Source organism: Lactuca serriola, chromosome 5 (assembly GCF_051521515.1).
Source record: "Lactuca serriola cultivar US96UC23 chromosome 5, Lser_US96UC23_V15, whole genome shotgun sequence".
In the NCBI taxonomy this organism is placed as follows: domain Eukaryota; kingdom Viridiplantae; phylum Streptophyta; class Magnoliopsida; order Asterales; family Asteraceae; genus Lactuca; species Lactuca serriola.
Genome location: NC_136412.1, coordinates 312,395,227 through 312,415,714, shown reverse-complemented (window position 1 = coordinate 312,415,714; position 20,488 = coordinate 312,395,227). Strand labels below are relative to the sequence as shown.

The following is a 20,488-nucleotide window of genomic DNA, read 5'->3' as shown; positions in this document are numbered from 1 at the left end:
AGAAAGTAAAAGCTGGAGTAAAATTTTAAAATTATGGCGGCTTAATTGTCTCCAATTTTTACCGTAAGAAAATGAAATTTTAAAATAAAGAGTAAAATTTTGGCGGTATATTTTTGCGTAAAAAATGGAATTTTAAAAGTCGGAGTAAAAAATCCAGAATTTTAAAAGACAAAATAAGATAAGTTTATAAAAGGGTAAAAATGTCATTTTACTGAATAAAGTAATCAATAATTAATGTTTTTTTAAACTTTGTGTTTTTTGTTTGTGGACAATAAAAATGGAACGGAAGGAGTAATATGTTGATGTAAACCATCTGTTTCATAGTGAATGAAATGATGATGTTGGGAAGATTTTGTGTTGATTACGTTTCTTTAGAAAGAGAATGTCCATGTACATAAGAAAATTACGAATGAAATCACGTAAGCCACCTGTGAAATCTGCAAAACCCAAAATTGAAGATGGAGAGATCTCCAAAATACATGCAATGATGACTATCAGAAACAAATCCAATGAGAAATTGGAACTTGGATGATAAACATAAAGAAATTCTATGGAGAAATCTTATAATGTTGAACTATAACAAATAACCCAATTGAAAAAACATACAATCATGAAATCGGAATCATACCTCAATATGACATGTGTAGGTAGTTGTAGAGGCCAGTGGTGGTGAAGGGTCAACGATGGTGAAGGCTATGAAGGCTTCAACCGGAAAAAAATACCCAAAAATCAGAGGTGAAAGCTGCAATCGGACAAAAAAAAAACTCAAAACCAAAATAAAAACCTTGACCAATCACAAAATTAGGAAGAATAGAATGACCAAGAAGCATACCTACTAGTTGTCGACGAAGGGGAGTGACCGGAAGAGGTTTGGTTGTCGACAGAAAGAGAGAAACAAGGCAAAATGAGCGTAGTCGTCGACGTCTCTGGTCTTAGATGGGGCTAAACCCTATGCAGACGACATATTGTTGGTATAAGGTACCAAAGACCACGTCGTTTTGTTTAATTGCTGAAATAAAAAAATAAATAAATAAATAAACGGAGGGTTTTGCCGACAAGTCGTCGTCATAGCATTTTCACGCGGATTGCCAGCATGGCATAGTGACACCATAGAATAAAAATAAATGTAAATTACATTTGTCGTGACATATACCGACATAGAATTTCAAAAGACCGCGTAAAAATTTTTGTCGGCATAGAATTTCAAAAGACCGACGTAGAATTTCAAAATAAATGTAAATTACATTTGTCGTCGGCATAGAATTTCAAAAGACCGCGTAAAAATTTCCGTTTCCCGCCGAAGCTGTTCAGACGACATGTTGTCTGCATAACATTTCCAGTCAAACTGAATTGGTCAAAGTTGGCAAAAATTATGCCGACAACATGTCATCGGTATAGCCTTGCTTTTAGCGTCAGACATCTGTCGTGTATGGACAGGTTTCATCCCCATAGATAATTATTCTTCTAGTGAGAAAACAAATATAAAAATGTTAATGGGCTGTAGTGTCATTTTTACTTTTTCGTATGTTGTAGTAGAGACCCAATACCCACATTTATGTAGATTCGCTTCTGATTGAGCTGTAGAAAACCTACATTATCTATCGATTAACTCAAACCTAATTTCGACTATCATCAAGCTAGCCTGCAACAGGTTTTCTTCTTTTATTCGTTTATGTCATCTTGAGAATTCTTATATGAATGTGTCTTTCCTAATCCCTACGTGCTTGCGATTCAACGCAAATTTCTGTCGATCAAATCATATTTTACAGTTTGAAGTTTCTTTTTGTTTTTAGCCCTATAATAAGTTTTCAATATGAACGATGGTGTTAGTTCTTGTAGCTAACTGTATAGATTGTAGATGTTACATAACTGCTAGTTTACTACACATCTACATCTATGGTGTAAGATGATGAACAATTTGTGCCTCATGCATGAAGATGTGTCCGGATGCATCATTTTTAGTGGTAATTCTTACTTTTTAATCCATTTGAGAAGAGATATATAGACTCTACGTAGGCTAAACTAAAACAAATAGCTATGCATCTTTTTTCTATTCTTTGGAAACTTATTCCCTGTTGGTGTCAGAATGCTATATATTACGTTATAGACTAGTTTGTATTGGTACATTTGCGTAGCTAAAACCCTTGACTCGTTAGTTTCTTCCTCATATTTCTGATTACAAGAAAAGGTAATATACAGTTTTGAAACAGAAGTCAGGTGGAAATGTCAAGGCGCAAGTCCCGGAAAAAATTTGCACATAAACGGAGGGCAAGAAAGAGTAAGATAGTGAAGGTTGACCCGTTTATCTTTCTTCCAGATGACATCCTTATAGAAATCCTTAAAAGGCTTCCTGATGCTGTCCTCCGTTATAAGGCAAAGTATGTATGTAGCCGTTGGTTCAATATAATCACAAACAGCATCTTGCTAGACCATGCTTCATATATCCTCCAGAATATGGAAACCTTCAGAACATGTGTTGTGGATATAAGGGAAGAAGGAGAAAGGCTACAAGTGAAAGAGCAGGATCTTGACATACCTCACATAGGCATGATAAGGTCTTGGTGTAACGAGTTTCTTCTGATATCCGTTTCCTACACAGACACTTTGTATGTTTATAATCTAATTACCAAGGAAGGATCATATCTACCCCAGCATAATGCACCTTGTGGTAGATATTGTATTGGCAACTGTGGAGTGGCACTTTCTGGGTTCAAGGGAATATACAAGGTCGTTCATTTGTATAGTGGCCCACCAATCAAATGCCATATTCTTAATCTTGGAAGAGGAGATAATCTGATGAGTTGTGTTTCTTCAAAGTGGAAACACGTGAAAGGTTCTTTTACCAAGGACGTGAAGAACAGGCTACATTCTTGGTGTGAACCGGTCTTAGTTCGTCAAGGTAGGTACATCCACTGGGAAACCTTTAATGACTCCAACGACCTGCTGGTTTCAATGGATACTGAAACAGAAGAAATTTTCCAGAAAAGACTACCGACATCAATTGAGGAGAGATACCACGGGAATTCTCTTTTTGTGATTGGTGGTTTCCTCGCCGTTTTTGATAGAGTTTATGATCAGGGCAATGTATGGATTCTTAAAGATTTTCGTAGGAAAAGGTGGAAAAAGTTGCAGTTGATAACTGGGCACTATACAAGATACCTTGATACTTATCGCATCTGTGGTGGGATAAGTAAGCGATATATCATTCTGAGATCCACAACAGCTGCTAAGGGTATACGTATGTGTAGTTATGATGTGAAAAATGGAGTCTTCAAAGAGTTGGACATCAGCATTGGATCTGATCATGACCATTTCGTGGTTCATTCATCAGCACCAATTAAGATTTAAATAATGCATATATGCAGAAACCACAATATTGACAACATAAAACAAGAGAATGGGTATTGTTGATTTTGTTGGATAATGGACGACTGAATGATGTTAGAAGTAAAGGTGCTTAATTATAATTGTAGTACTCTGGTAGTGTTCTTTCTTTAATCGTTCTTCTTGTTTTACGTATGTGGAGAACATCCATTAATTTTAAGGGTTTTTTTTTGTCATATACTTACCATTGTGTGTGGAAGATATCAGTCATTAAGATCCAATGCTTAGAGATTGTGTAGAAAAGAAATCAACTTAACTATCTGTAAAACCTAATTAACGCTAGGGGGTGGTGTTGGCATGTGCCTCCTTGCAGTCTTAAAATCCTTTTCAAAATTACTTATATGTTTTTATTTTCTTGTTGCCAGTCAAAATTGAAATGACTATTTTAATGCCCTTATTTCTCTTTTATAATTTTTAAACATTTTGAAATAGATAAATAATTAAAATAACTAAATAAATTTATAATAAGAATTAAAAGATGTAAAATGGTAAATCATATTATTAATTGTGGAAGTTTAGATGTACCCAAATTAAAGAAAGGACCATATATATAATAATTAAATAATTAAAATAACTAGAAAGGACCATATTCATAAGTTTAGATGTACCCAAACCATATTGGCCATTTTATGCCTATACTTGGATTTTGTTATAGTTTGGGTATTCATCTAACAGGAAATGTATATAATTTTTGCTTTCTTCCTAAAAGCTAGCATTTTTTACTTAACAAAGTTAATTAATTCTATAAAGGCCTCTGTTTTTAATCATATTTTTATTTGATAAGAAACACGTCTATTATTTGATATATGTGATAAGTTTTGATGCAGGCAGATAGGATCAACTTTATTCCGTCTGATAGAATTTAACGATTCCAATGAATTCGATTAAGTCGAACCTTACAACCAAACGTATAACAAAAATGATTTTTTTTTAATTACGATTCGTATAAGGCCACTCAAACGCCTTCCATTTTTTGAAAACATTTTATTGAGTCAACTTGTTCACCTTTTAGTGGTTTTTCCATCGAGAACATAATATTTGAAGTCTATAAATTTTGTTAACGGGTCTCTTGTCATCAAAACAATTTTAATAATTCTTTTGAAAATTTTGTTTTCTGAGGTGGTGGCAAAAGAGAATGTCGCGAAATACATGAAAATTTTAAAGTGTTGTGAAATACTACAATCTTTGATGATTAATAGCAACCAAACTTAAAATATGCTGGATCAAGGTGTCTAACAAATTTAAATCCAAGAGTAAGACAATCACAAACACAAAGGGAGAGAGAGGAAATTTATAATATATTAAGGGATCTTAATCAGCATCCATTTCTTCCAATGCTGCTTTAGCTGCTGCTTTTGCCTCCTCCAAAAGTGCTTCGGGTACCTACACATGACATTCATCATTATAGCAACGTAACACACACAAACACATATTTGATTTAATAATAAAAATAAAAAATAAAAAGAGTTGGTTTGGTTACCTTCTGGTGCTGGCGGTTTGATTCATCACAGACCCAACTCATCTCCAATTCAAAGGTCTTGTCCTTTGCCTCATCATGTACTCCATAGATTCTGCATAAGTCCATTAAGTCAAAAAGAAATGAGGGGAAAAAAACAAAACAGGTTTTATAACTAAGAAAAAAGACTCACATTTTTGCTACTTCAATAACCCCTTGACGACAGGTCATCTCAGAAAGCTTCAACTTTTCAATCTCCCTGTAGTTAAACAATTGCACCCAATATTAGCATATAAAAAGTTACACCATTAAAGACACATATTTAACCATGCAATAGAAAACAATTATGAACCATAGTTAATAAATTTGCTCCGTTTGCACAACTTGATTAGCAATTTAACTCAAGCCCATGGTAAATTGAGTTTTACCATGTTAAACACATGCAAAGTTTTAAGCAATGAGAACTTAAGATCAATAAACATGAGTTCACTTACGTTTTAGCAGCCTGCCTTCCCTTCCCAATTGCAGCTCCAAAATATCTCTAAAAGAAATAGCATTAGAATTTAGGGTTAATGTTGTTAATGGGTAGCAAACTATTTGTATTTTTTTTCACAAAACACCATTGTTTTAAAAAGATTACTATCATTGCGTAGTCACAAAATACCATTATTTTAATATATTGTTTTGGCATCATCATCACTATTTCTAAAAATAGAATGGTAACTTACATAGGAAACACCGGAAGGTTCAACCATATATAACTGTGGGCCATCACGGTCATAACCTCCAAGAATCACCCCAGATCCAAAAGGTCTGTAGCACAAATACTGCTCTTAGTATATAATAATATAAAGATAAAGATGTAGGTGTTTTCAAATTTGGAAGTGATACAATATTTATGTTCTACAAACCTGAGCCACCAATAAAGTGTGCATAGATGCACATAGCTAGCAACACGCTCAGCAAGTTCTTTAACTGGAATTGGTTCGCCATAAGTACTGCAAAATGCACAAAACTTTGATATTGTAAGTCATGATGTTTTTTATCTGAAAAATAAATGTGTATTTGCTTCTAAGAGGCTAGAATTATTACAAGAATAAATTCAAAGTGTAATGTATGACTGCCCTTATGAAGATAGTTTATGACATGTAGCTATTAATATAGAGGCTGGAGATCATTGCTGATTGTTTAGTTTAGTTTTAGGGAAGACAGTGGCCATAATTTGGAACAATAAAACCTTAAATATTCAGATAGGTCAAGCTAACAGAAAATGATTACACGATTTCTTGTAGATGTTCCTTAAAAAAGATTTGTTGTCTGCAATAGATGACTGTCATTGTCAAGAAGAACGGATGCTTCTATTCATACAAACTCCATATATACATGATCTCACTTTAGGCACCAAAGAGCTTAAAAGGCCAATAATGCTCAAGAACATATCTATTCCTATAAACTCATAACATTATGCAATATTTATTAAAAACCTAACTAATGGCATCTTGCTACCTTAAGGATGTGATAAAAAGGAAGGCATAAAAGTAAATAAAATAGAATGTGAGAAAACCTTTCATAGTTTTGGGCTTCAGATTTGGCTCTTGCAACAATCTGTCTCCCGTCTGCAGCTAATCCGGCTACACCCTGTACAGGGTAACACCAACGGAAGCATATATTCAGCAGATAATAAAGCACTCACAAAAGACTAGAGTGATGGATAACTTCTCAATACTTTTACTTGCTTATTATAAGGATTTCAATATCATAAATAAGATGGAATTGACCATGACTGAGCATTCAACGCCTTCAAATTGCATAATCAGTCATATCACAACAAAGTACACCCTTCAGATATAGCAACAAAAACAAATTTCCATTTACCATCCCAGAATGACGATGCACGGAGTGGATTCTACGATTAGATCCAGGCAACATCATCTTCGACGCAATCAGCTTCTCTACTCCCTGTATTTCAAAAATCATCCGCGGTCAATAAGCAGTAACAACCATACCTTCAAATTTCGAAGTTCACAATGAACAAAGAAAAATTACAATAACAATGCCATCTTTGCATTTGATGCCGACGACGGTGCCGCTGTTATCGACAGCTTTAGCAGCGTACTCGATCTGAAAAACCCTACCGTCCGGTGAGAAGGTTGTAACCGATAGATCGTAACCTGTTCCTATGCTACTCATCTTCTTCTAGGGCGAATTTGATACTACTGATTTTGTTTACTGGCTTCTCGTTTGATTGGGGTTTCGGAATAAGTGAAGAAAAAGGGCAAAGTTATAAGCGGGCTGGTTGTCTTTCGTCTCAAGAAAAGAAATGAGCAAGATGCGACAAAGTAGACCCTCAACAAGTGGTTAATTGTAGTTTCGCCCCCTCATATTTCTCAACAAAATTTCCCTAAAATACCATCAATGATAATTAGGAACGGCAACGGGACGGGTTCAGGGTGGCACAATGTTTTTCAAACCTGTCCCGATATCTTTTGGGTATCTTATCGGGGCGTTCCATCGGGTTTTAGGTTTTTTCGTCGACTTTCAGGTATCTTATCTGGTTTACTGTAACGAAATTGTATTCCGTTTTAGGGGACCCCATTGTCTTATAAAAATATATGTTCTAGCATCCCTTTAAATTAAAAATATGATGAATCACTTTAATAAAATAAATAGGATGTTATTTTAAAAATTATTTGATTTAAATTTAGTGTAATACGTCAAAACATAAAAATTGATCATTCATACCAAATTGTTAATAATTAAAAAGATTGTCCACAGTAAGTATTTTATCTTTGAATATGTGCAATTAACATCAAAAGGATTCTAACATATTATATATATATATATATATATATATATATATATATATATATATATATATATATATATAGATAGATAGATATATATAATCGGGGTGGGGCGGATCGGGTGAGGATAACCCACTTCCTGCCCCGAACCCGATATAAAACCCAATAACGACCCGTTACCCAACCTGAAATGATTGGGTTTCGAGTTTCCCCGTTGGATTCGGGCTTTTTTGTCATCCCTAGTGATAATGATAATGATGAAAAGGATATTAAGGGATCTAACCACAATTTAAGGCGTATTCGAAAAAAAATAATTAGAAAATTTTGTTTTTAGAAAAAAAAAATAATCATTTGGTTTGAAATAGCCATTTCAAATCAATAGAAAATATTTTTTCTGACAAAAAATACATTTTTGATTAACATTCCGAAATTTCAAACCAACATTGTGGATTCTAGACTGAAATTTCGGATTTCGAGAATAAGTTTGAAATCAAATGAATAAATTTGTAATTTCGAGAAAAAAAATCATGTTTTACTTAAATCAGACATTTTATTAAAAATAATGACATTAAGCACTTCAAGAAAGACATTTCAGACATAAAGTGGGGATATTTTCTTTCAAAAAAATGGAAAAAACAAAAAACATAACTCTTGAATCTGAATCTGAAGATCAAATCTTGAATGGAGCATTATAGAATAAGTATTTATTTAAACAACTCCAAATAGATATTTTGGATATACGCAGAGAATTTTTCTTTGAACAAGGCATTCAAGATAAATTGTATTTTTCAAAAACTAGAAAAAAATTTGTTATTTTCTTTAAAAATCTTATTTACTTAATTTATCATGATTCCATGTTACAAATCAATAACCAATTTTATAAATACCCTAGTTTAGTTAAAAACAACTTGTGCATACTTAAGCTTCAAGGTATGAAAGTTAGTACGGATGTTTTGAAATTTTTATAATGGGTTACAATCTTAGGTTACACAAATTCTTTATAAATAAATTTGTTTAATTCATTTGATTGACGGATGTAGTATAGAATAAGTGAGGTGCATGGACCTAGGGGTGTTGTTCGGTTATATTTTTCGGGTTTCGAGTATTATTTGGTTATATTTTTTGTGTTAATCAGGTATTATTTGTCTGGGAATATAATCGATACCGGAACCGAATTACAATTCGGGTTTTTGGTTTTGGGTTTTGGGTTTTCGGGTATTCGATTCGGATTTTTTGGGGTACATACTTGAATTTTTATTTAAAAATTTATAAATTGCATTTATTAGCTTAATTTTTTGTAAAATTACTTTTAAATGCCCACTTTAAACTAGGGATGAGATTTAAAACTAGTAAACCAAAATCGGTAGCACCGGAATATGTAGAACTGTAACGTCCCAAAAATACCAATAAAAAATTTATTTTTAAACCATCAAATCCATACAACCATTTGTTCTAAAACCAATCAGAGTAAATGTAACACCCGTTTTCAGGTACTTTTCGTTCCAGACCTTTATGTTTTAAATTGTTGCAAATGAGGTCCTTACGTTGGAAGTACAAGGCTTTACGTTGGGCGTAAGCCAGCAGACTTATGGTAGGTCAAAAGTAGAGTAAGTTGGGCATATATGTGAGTACGTTGGGTGTACTCGTGCATTCTCTAAACCCTAATCTTTTGGTTGTGACCTTTATTTAAGCATCATAATCCAGCTTGGACCTTCTCATACCTAGCCTCCATCCCTATAAACCCTAAAGTCGAAACCATAGCCTTTGTTGTTGGATTAGTGTCTAAGTCCATAACTATTTTGGTATGTACTTGACCCGATGGTGCATGGTCCTTTTGGGTTGCCTTCACCAAAGCAACTTGATATGATGAATTATGGAGAGAAATGATTAAATATGATTTATTAATATGTTATGAGAATAATATATTAAAGGAGAAATCATATTTTTTAATTAATATTAGTCAATAATTAATAAGAATTAAGTTTGTGGCTAAAAGAGAATAATTAAACTTAAGGGACTTGAACTGTTAATTGTATAATAGTTGAATATTGAGCTAATGGACTCCATATTAAAGGGGTGGACGAATTCTATGGGGAAACCCATTAGAAATCGTCCTAAGGCCTTTAAGGAAGGAGTTCATGGGTTGCTTAGGGCTTAAGCATCTAAATTAGGGTTTCCTTGTTAGATAACCCTAATAGCCTCACTATTTAAAGAGCCCTTATGCCTCAAAAACGTGAAGAACTTATTCCTTAGGGTTTCCACACGTTTTGGGCAGCCTCCTTCTCTTCTCTTCTTCATCCTCTTGCTCTTGGTGGTTGTGAACCATTAGAGGAGTGACATTTGTGACTCTAAGCTTTCTAAAGTCATTACAAGGAGGATTTGAGATTGTTATTGCTACATAACAATCAAGGTATGATCTAAACCCTAATTCATATGTTATATTGATTATCATATACTAGATCTAGGGTTTATAGTCTTGGATGAATTGCATGTACAATAGAGAAACTTAGATCCAAGCATTAGGGTTTGTATGAGCACATAGGATGTTCTTATGGCTAAAACCCACCAGTGGTATCAGATCCATGATTGGTTTCTATTGTGTTGATGCCTTGTATGTTTGTTCAAGTTGCAAAATTGAGTTTTGAGCTCCCTACCTGATGAACTCGGCAAGTACCACAGTGTACTCGGCGAGTACAGTGTGGTACTCGGCGAGTTCGAGCGTCAGATGGAGCTATTTTCGGGATTTCTTGTTGTTTTACTCGTGGATAATTGCCTTATCTGTTTTAGATCATTAAAATCCGATTTTATACATATTTATGAGTATATCCTTGATTAAACAAAAGATAATTACCAATTAATTAGATAATAACTTATAATAACTTCCTTATATGATAAAGTTTGATTATTTGTATTAATTGGGTAACTTATTTTGCAAGAAATTGAAATTATGTCAAATATAGATAATGATAAAATAAATTGTTTAATTAATATTATTTGATCCTTGTGTTATGAAAAGTTTCAATTTTTCCCCTTTAGGTTTTATAGTTTAAATTTGAACTCAAAAGTTTTGTTTTGAAATTTAAATAGTTGAAACCCTAATGTTTTGAAAAAGGTTTCAAAACTTGCCCTCAAGTTTTGGAATTTAAATTTTGATTAAAAAGTTTGATTTTGAAATATTTAAATTCTAAACTCTAATGTTTTGAAATGTTTCAAAACTTTCCCTCAAGTTTTGGAATTTAAAAGTTGATTAAAAGTTTAATTTAGGAATGTTAAATTCTAAAACCCTAGTATTGTTTTGAAAATTGTTCAGATCACACCCTTATGGTTTTATTAATTAATTAAGGTGTATAATTAAAAGAGGTTTAATAAATCCATAAAGTTTTGGTTTACAATTTAAATTGAATTAAAAGTATAATTGTTAAATTTGACCACCTAGTATTTTAAAAAGTGTAAAATACACCCTATACTATATATAACATTAAAAGTCTAACATTATATATATATATATATATATATATATATATATATATATATATATATATGAGTAAAAGTCAGTCTTACCGTTAGTAGGCCTCATTCACGAAGCTGGTCTGTAAGGGGTGTTTAAGGAAATTGCCTATAAAATGGTGATTGAATGGGTATCCACTCTTACCCACCGCACTCTTGACTAGTGGAGGGTCGTTAGCCGAACGGGTAGGATAGGACGAAACCTTCCATTATAAGTATAATGAAGTACAAAAGTAACTAAATGTTTTACAAAATTCTCAATCTTAGTTACTTTAGGCAAAAGTGAATTGATGCAATTCCATGAAATTATACTTTGTGCCCTTGCGAAGACGTTAGTGGAGCGTGTGTGGTTAACCGACACACTAAATGGTTCTAAGCAAAGGTAGCAAAGGGTGACTCAATGTTTGTCATAGTTCGGTGGAGCATGTGTGGTTTACCGGCACATCGAATAGGTGACTGTAACATATGAGGGCACCATGTAGATTTGCATGGTCATTCACACCCGCTTTGTGATCCTCGGCATCCCAGTCACAAACTACAGGGGCATATCAAGATTTAACATGTCATTGAAATGTTCAATGAATCTCAAAGGATCTAGGAGTTTTCATAGATTTAAAACTTAAATTTCTTTTTCGTTTTTTTAATGGTGGAAATTAGTGAATCGTCATTCACTTACCTTCAAATATTTTGCAACTAGATTACGGCATCCCTTTTCTAGGTTGTAGCGTATTGTGTTGGGTCCTAGCCTTAATATCTCATTTGGGCTATTTATTAAGGACTCAATCGATCAACTAACTTGAATTTGTTTTCTCCCGTTTTGTAGATGTCAAAGTACGACAACTATGGTCTTCCCAAATCCCGTGGAACAAGAATTCCACATGAAGATGATATTCCATGATTCGATCGAGGAACAAGAAATCATGCTTCACTTCCTCCACTTCCTCCCGTTATTCTCCCTAACCCACAAGATCGAAGAATTGAAAGGTCCAATGTCACTAAAGCCCTATTGGAAATGAAACATGAAGATGGTAAACCCGTGTGTGCCCACGTTCTAGGAATGAAATCACACATCAATAGGTTGATAATGTTGGGTGCGTCATTCCCAGATAAGTTGGCTATGAACCGGGTTCTGCAGTCACTTCCCGAATCATATAATGAGTTCAAAAGAAAGTATTATATGATGGATCATGATGAAAACCTTATTGACCTAACTTACATGCTCATTGCTGCTGAATCAGAGATGATTTGGCAAAGCAATGGAGCATATTTGTTAGGAAAATCAACCAACCATGCTTCCGAGGACGTTCTAGGAGAACCGACATGCGTTTGCTGCCAAGAGAAAGGGCATTGGATACAAGTCTGCCCTAAGAGCCTGAAGAGTCCAGAAGATGGGAGAGTCAAAGAATATGGCTGTGCTTCAGGTAAAATCCACTATCTAACTCCTTTAAGTTCCTATTCCTTGATTCTTATTACATAATGTGATAAGATTACATTTGAATGTTTTGCAGGATCATTGAAAAGAGAGGAAGCTTGATGAAAGAGAAAGATGAATCTAATCATGAAGAAATGGATCTCGTCGCATGGATTCAAAGATTAGATTTGATCTTAGAAAGTTATGATAGAGTTGTTAGGAATATTTGATTACATAGTTTTTCAGTTGATTTTGCATTGTAAAGACAAATGTTTTCCGCTGCTTTTATGAACAAAATAAAGTTTGTTTGACGTATTTATTTATTTATTTCCTTGCAATGAAATCGTTATGAAAAAAAGTTGATGCCTACATATTTCTACAACAAATGGATGTGATTCTTAATTATGTTATTTATGGAAAGGTCAAGAATTTACCAAATAGGGAGAGTTTCTCATCATCCAAGTTTCAAGTGGACAGAAACTTGGAATCATGCAACAAGTATTGTATGATGAATGAAAAACTTTCACATTTTGGAAAATTAGACTAATTCATCGACAAATTGTCAAGTGAAGGACTAGGAGATCGAGTACACAAGGTTGTGTGTTGATCAAGTCCACCACAAGAGTAACAAAGATATTCGTCATGATTTACTAAGGTTAAGTAAATATGATTACACTTATGAAATTAAGTGTGATTCTTAGTTGATTGAAAAGAGTTTAAATCAATAGCAGAACGAATAAGAAGAATCAAGTAGGCAGAAAGATAAAAGTTTATCTATTCTAAGAAGAAGGGAGAGTACCTTTTATTATGTTTTATGATAGGTCTTAATGATTAAGAACCATATCTCAATTGATGCTCTAAGTGAGTCTTTGTGCAATTGTATGTCTAAGAAAGAGGAATCGGGAATTGAAGAAATGGTTAAATCAAGAAGTCAATCATACTTCGTTCCAAAAACAAGTCTTAGAGTTAAGATTATGACATTGAGTGACAAGTCTCAAGAAGGTTAATAACATTCATCAAGTGTAGAATTTGGAAAAAGGATTTTCTTATTTTCGTACATTTGAAATTGGAAAGTTGTGATGTCTTGGATAAGACAAAGACCAACTAGGACCAATTTTATGAAATGTTTTGTCTTGATAAAAACTACACTAACTCTTGAATATTCGTTTGTCAAGAAATGTTCATTGACAAAATAATCTTATATGTTAAGGAGTCAGTGGGAGTCTTAATGGTCTTGAAAAGTTTCAAGAACTAATCAAGAATAAACCTTATTGATCATCACCAGCACACGAGTTGAGGTTTACAACCTATCGTGTTGACACTATCTTGTTTCTGTGTCGTTCCAATTGAGTTAATCATGCATGTGAGTTCTATGAGTTCTCATTTGAACGCATAAAAGTCAAGCACCTTGATCAATGAAAATTACATTGATATGAAAGGGTGAGCTGCTTGACTACTTGGAATACATGGTGGGCAGTCGTGTTACGATAAGGCAAGAAATCAAGATTGAGAAAGTTCGGTCCATATGAGTTTGAATTTGTCGTAAACTTTGGTTTTGACAAATTCACATGAATAGAAACACATACACCCTTAAAATCTAAGTGTCATAAGATTCCCTGCTTCATGAAAATAACTGTGAGGAAATACTTTCACTAAAAGAGATTTTAAGAAGATAGTGATTATGATAATTGGATTCTCGAATTCGATTATGGTTACGGTATCCCTTTCCATGATTCGAATTGTGAGATTTGGCAATTAGTCTTAATTGTTTAAACACACATATGAGCTATCTAAAGGAAAGGTGTATAAGCTTAGATAAAGGATTATCAAAGCATTAGGTATTAGAAACATGAACTTAAGAAATTCAATAAGTATTGTTTTATGGAAGTTAAGCTGGTTTCTGAATACATGTCAAAGCTAGTGGGAGCATAAATGTTATGATTGTATGATTATTGAGGCAAGTATTGCAAGTTAGCAATATTAATTATAGAAAACAAGAGCCATACTTTGCAAAGTAGTAAGGATGTAAAGTTGTTTTGCTATAATTAAGGGAGAGAATATTATGCTTCATTTCAAATCTAAAAGCTTAGGTTGTGGAATGTTAATAAATTTAGTCAAGGATACATAGTGTGTTCTTAAATTTCGATTATGATTACGACATTCCTCTTCATATTTCAAATTGTGAGAACGTAGCACGTAAAATATTATGACAAAAGATTGATAAAGTATCAAATCTTTATGTAAGACATTATGCGTCGTGTCCTATACGCTTCGGGTATAGGATCGATTGCAAATGCTATAATATTTGACCATTCTAAAAATTTTCCAAACGTCTAGTGCATTTAGAAGGAAAAAGGACAAGAATCGTTTTGACTAAGATAATTAAACAACTATCAAAGGACAATCCAGGGTTCGCCGAGGATTGGTCGCTTGTGAGTAGTTGGAAGTATGATATTGGATGGACCATATCGACTTTATTATGAATAGATAAGATTCTATTAAGAATGTGTTGTCATATGGAAAATATGGAAATGTTTCCATGTTGGGAGTTGGATATTGAGAATCAATGTCTAGATTATAAACTTTTATGCAAAAGGATGTTCAAAGGAATGTACTTTGAGTGAGAGACATCACATCTATGGAATTGTCTTGTAACAATCTCCGATAGAGGACTTTGTAATTTCGTTGGCAATAGTCATTGTGACTTTTGTGCTATGACATTACGAAAGGATCATTGCATAAAATGTTAGAATCTAGCATATTCTATAAGTGGCAAGAATTTGATATTCTTTCACTTGTGATAAGGATTGGGAGTTGTGAAATGAGTATGATTGGAAAAGTGTTCATTTAATCTATTTCACTAAGTAAGGACCGTAGGTTAGCATTGTGTGCATGCTAAGAGCATGGGACAGGTGTGGTAAGTAATTCAAGTAAGAAGTTGATTACCCGAAACGAAAAATAATGAGTAATCGATATGGTGATAAATAAAAGGTGTTTTATTTATACTCAAAGGTTGAGGCCATATGGGATTAGTATTATTCTTGTGTTTCACTTTGCATGTTTTGACTTCCTGAATAATTTAATTGGTTAAGAACAGTCAAATTATTCGAACGGGCCACAATCGTTCATATGTTGGAAGTAGGTATGAATGAAGACTGTCGTGAATTGGTGTGTGGATTGTCTAAAGAGCATTAGACATTAGCAAATGTTTGCTGCAACGTTCATGAGTGCTTATGAATATGATTTGAGCATTGGATTAAACCCACGCTCACTTGGATCACTTCATGGATTTTATCACGAGTGATTGGTGAGACGATAACATCTTATATTCTTGAAACCGAGATGTATGAGTTGTATCTTGCAAGTCGGTTGCACATTGATAATACGTAAACGCACCAGTAACTTGGTGTTATAAAACATATTGTTGTGTATGATTTGGTGAGTGAGTGCAAGCGAGCATTGAGTCATAGTTTATCCGTTCCTTTTATTCAAAATAGGATAAAAGCGATATCTGTGGGCCCCTCGATGATTTAGTGATGACACCTAAGCGCTTGGCCAAGCCGGGACTAAATTGATGTGTTCAATTGTAGTCTGTTGTCAGTCATCATAAATCTGAATTCGGGAAACAACACATAGACATAGAGAATGATTTAGATCCATGTCTCAGTCTATACGATATCTAGAATGGAGGAATATATGATCCCTTATCTAAAGGACACGCGTATCTGATAAGATCAGAGTTGACAGCGGCTTTAGAAAGCTACGATTGCAGATCAGGATCTGAAGTCATACGCAGAATAATTATTAGACTTATCCAAGTGGGAGACTGTTGGATTAGTGTCTAAGTCCATAACTATTTTGGTATGTACTTGACCCGATGGTGCATGGTCCTTTTGGGTTGCCTTCACCAAAGCAACTTGATAGGATGAATTATGGAGAGAAAGGATTAAATATGATTTATTAATATGTTATGAGAATAATATATTAAAGGAGAAATCATATTTTTTAATTAATATTAGTCAAGAATTAATAAGAATTAAGTTTGTGGCTAAAAGAGAATAATTAAACTTAAGGGACTTGAACTGTTAATTGTATAATAGTTGAATATTGAGCTAATGGACTCCATATTAAAGGGGTGGACGAATTCTATAGGGAAACCATTAGAAATCGTCCTAGGGCCTTTAAGGAAGGAGTCCATGGGTTGCTTAGGGCTTAAGCATCTAAATTAGGGTTTCCTTGTTAGATTACCCTAATAGCCTCACTATTTAAAGAGCCCTTATGCCTCAAAAACGTGAAGAACTTATTCCTTAGGGTTTCCACACGTTTTGGGCAGCCTCCTTCTCTTCTCTTCTTCATCCTCTTGCTCTTGGTGGTTGTGAACCATTAGAGGAGTGACATTTGTGACTCTAAGCTTTCTAAAGTCATTACAAGGAGGATTTGATATTGTTATTGCTACATAACAATCAAGGTATGATCTAAACCCTAATTCATATGTTATATTGATTATCATATACTAGATCTAGGGTTTATAGTCTTGGATGAATTGCATGTACAATAGTGAAACCTAGATCCAAGCATTAGGGTTTGTATGAGCACATCAGATGTTCTTATGGATAAAACCCATCATTTGTGAGTGCGATTTGAAGCTTGAGAGTGATCCTTGAGTGTTGTTGGTAGTGAAGGAAAGTCATTCAAGAAGTGGTGGTGCATTCAAGCCTATAGATCCAAAATCTACTTCTCCTTATTCACCTTTTGAAGGTATAATGTTCAAACATTGGAGCTTGTTTTGATAGATCTTGTTTAGACTTGGATTTAAGTTTATTTTATCCTAAAAACTTGATCTTTGTGAGTATAGAATACTCCATAGCATATGAGATGTCCTTTCAGACGTTTTAGGGTGCTTAGAGTCATAAAAATGCTAGCTTGGTCCTTTTCCTTTCTTCAATGCATGAGTGATGGAGATTTTGGTGTAGTGAAATGTTAGGGTTTTGGGATTAAGCTCTCTTTAGCCGTGCAAAGGAATAAAGTCATAGAATTTATGGATTAGGAAGTCTTTTTAGGGTCAGATATGATGTTGGAGTAAGTGTCTTAATGATTAAGACCTTGAAAATGAGGTTTTAGAATCAGGCGCATACATCGAGTGTACTCCTACATGTAATAAGCATCTCTAATTAATACTTAAAGATCACAACTCTAAATAAACTCATGATAGTCCCTCTTTAACTCTTGGGATAGGTAAAAGACCATTTTACCCCTCCATGACCTCTATCCCTCAAGTTTGACCAAACCCTAAAGTCAACATCCGAGTCAACAGTCTATGTTGACCCAACTCGTCGAGTCCCTTCGGTTCCTCAGATCCCTCATGAAAGTCCCACTCAACTCGTCGAGTTGACGTGTCAACTTGCCAAGTTACCGCGTGTTCAAACTCATCGAGACAAACTCCAAACGACTCGTCGAGTCCCTTAAGTCGAAATCTCATTCAGATGTTTTAAGGCAGATCTACCACTCCAAACTCTAGATCTAGCCTCCCAAGGCTCAAATGTCACGTAAAGTTTCGATCTTTACATTCATTAATGACATATTTGCTCCATAATGTCAATACAAGCTCCAACAAGGGTTTGGTGCTCATAGGCTTGCCTTTAGCTCCATAAAGCTTTGGTCTTTGGGCTCATAAGACCTCCTACAATCCAGATATGAGGTTTCAACCTCATGATATGCTCAAGGGACTCAATGACACAAGAAGGATGGGAAAAAGCCCTAGAACTCCCCAAACTAAGATCTTACAAGAAAAATGATCAATATAACATCTTTTTACCTCAAACAGAAGTTACCCACTGGGAACCTCTAGATCCAAACGTCCCTCTTGCTCCAAGCCTTAATGTTTTTTCTCTTCTTCTCTCAAGGTGCACCAAAATGCTCAAGATAGCCTCTCATTCTCACACAACAAGCTAAAACTCGATTAGGGTTCTTCATAGTGCTCAAGGGTGATGAGGGTGGCGGAAATGAGGGCTTAAGGCCCTTTTAATAGGACACAAACCCATAAATTTAGGGTTTCGTCACTCGGCGCCAACTCAGCGAGTCGGCTGTCTGACTCGTCGAGTTGGTCATTAAACCCACGTGGCCAATTCGACCCTACTCGACGAGTTGGGAACACAACTCGTCGAGTTAAATAAGACAACTCATAAATAATTGCATAAATATTATACTTGGGAGTCAGGATGTTACATGAATCATCCTATATATATATATATATATATATATATATATTATAATTGGCAATGCTCAATTAAGTTAAAAAAACCCCATTGATTGCTTTAAATAAGACCTCTACTTGGAATTTTACTAAATGTTAGTTACTCCTACAACCAAACTTCGAAGAAGTGGTATGGCTGGATAACATGTTCAAGTTTTACTTGTTTTTTTCATCAAATTACCCCAACAAAAAAATCCTTTTAAGGAGCTTGCACAAACTACTATGGACACAACCACTTTTGAGTTACTATATGTTTTTTTTTACTTTCTCTTTTTCTCATGCATACACACCACGATAAAGAGAGGAGACAATATAGAGAACTAAGAAAAGACAAGAATAAATTCCTGCTACCTTGTTGCATGTAATTAGCCTATTTGTTACACATGGACTATTTATGTAATATTGACAAGTCTTCCCGATTATAACATTGTACTTTAAAAGTACTATGTTGTAATTGGGATTCTTTTATCAGGTTGTGTATTCGTGTGTATGTTTCTTTGTGATTAGGTGGTTGTTTGTGTGTAAAAGAAATAAATCATCAAACAAGTAGAATCATTTCATGTTTGAAAATGCATTTTTGATATGTAGATTTTTAACTTGTTTAAATAATGCTATTTTTCTCTTTAACTTTTAATCGATTAAAAAGCCATTTTTGAAGTGCATATCTTAAAAAAAAAGTCATTTTTGATCAAGGGCATGTATTCAATATTTTGATACGGTTTTTTTTTTATTGTTGCTATAATGTTTACAGCTAACTTGAAGAAGGGAGCATCTTAATTCTAAAGGAATACATATAATTTTGTTTAAGATCTAAAGACAAATCAAATAACTATCTCATTGGAGAAACATGGTCAATGTATCTGTAATTGGAACCTATACTTTTTTTTTCATGTATGTACTTTGTATTCTCTACATTTTTCTGTATGTAAACTTTATATAGAGTTTAAAACTTATGAAATAGTATTTTGTTTTTGTTGCAAGTATGCATTGCTACCAATATTTGATTTCCAAGATTTATGATTACCAATATTTGATTCCAGTAGTTTAACCCATATACATGATGCAATTTTACTGTCTATTTCACCTTACAATCACTGGAAATTGTATTAATAAGAAAAGATGAAGCCTTCTTTTTAGAATGTTGGTGAATGATTATGCACATATAGTTAATATATAACATTAATTTATGAATTAATATGCAAATATAGTTAATTATGAACATTTTTAATTAATTTATCCATAAACAACGTCCTAAATATCATCAAAACATTTTTAATTATTATTTACAATCACACGTTATAAAATTGAATACAAATAATGTAAATATATAAATAAATAATTGTTTCAAAAAATTGATTCATCACCATGATTTAAAACTATCATTTATTTGCTATTTGATTATTATTCAATACGTAAATTGAAGTTTATTGGAATTACAAGAGCTACCAATCGTCTCTAACCCTTATTTTTAAATTATTAATTTTATTGTTGAACTTTACTAAATCATAATTTTCTAATATATCTACAAATACAAATTGTCGATCAGATATTGAAATCACTATATTTTCGTAGTTTCAACCGATCATTATATCATTATGAACTTACCGACAAAACGTTTATATGTATAAATTATTAATTTTTTTTTTATCATTGTTCAATAATTACCTTTAATT

The 20,488-nt window shown here is 33.6% G+C and overlaps 1 protein-coding gene across 1 annotated transcript; it reads right to left on the bottom strand.

Moving 5' to 3' along the window:
• Positions 1 to 4,548: 4,548 nt before the first annotated feature.
• On the bottom strand, positions 4,549 to 7,114 carry PAG1 (20S proteasome alpha subunit G1). The gene is made up of 9 exons (XM_079003237.1): positions 6,887 to 7,114; positions 6,716 to 6,799; positions 6,405 to 6,478; positions 5,752 to 5,838; positions 5,569 to 5,653; positions 5,335 to 5,381; positions 5,034 to 5,099; positions 4,865 to 4,955; positions 4,549 to 4,767 (listed from the first exon to the last, which is right to left on the bottom strand). Exons 1-9 carry the CDS (start codon positions 7,028 to 7,030, stop codon positions 4,696 to 4,698), a joined length of 750 nt encoding a protein of 249 aa, XP_078859363.1. The 5' UTR covers positions 7,031 to 7,114; the 3' UTR covers positions 4,549 to 4,695.
• Between the last annotated feature and the right edge of the window lie 13,374 nt (positions 7,115 to 20,488).

Coding starts and splice junctions, on each gene's coding strand:
- PAG1 (XM_079003237.1), bottom strand. CDS start 7,030: ATGAGTAGCATAGGAACAGGTTACGATCTATCGGTTACAACCTTCTCA. Junction 5,839..6,404: donor GAAGCCCAAAACTATGAAAG/GTTTTCTCACAT, acceptor TGCATTTTGCAG/TACTTATGGCGAACCAATTC. Junction 4,956..5,033: donor GTTATTGAAGTAGCAAAAAT/GTGAGTCTTTTT, acceptor GGACTTATGCAG/AATCTATGGAGTACATGATG.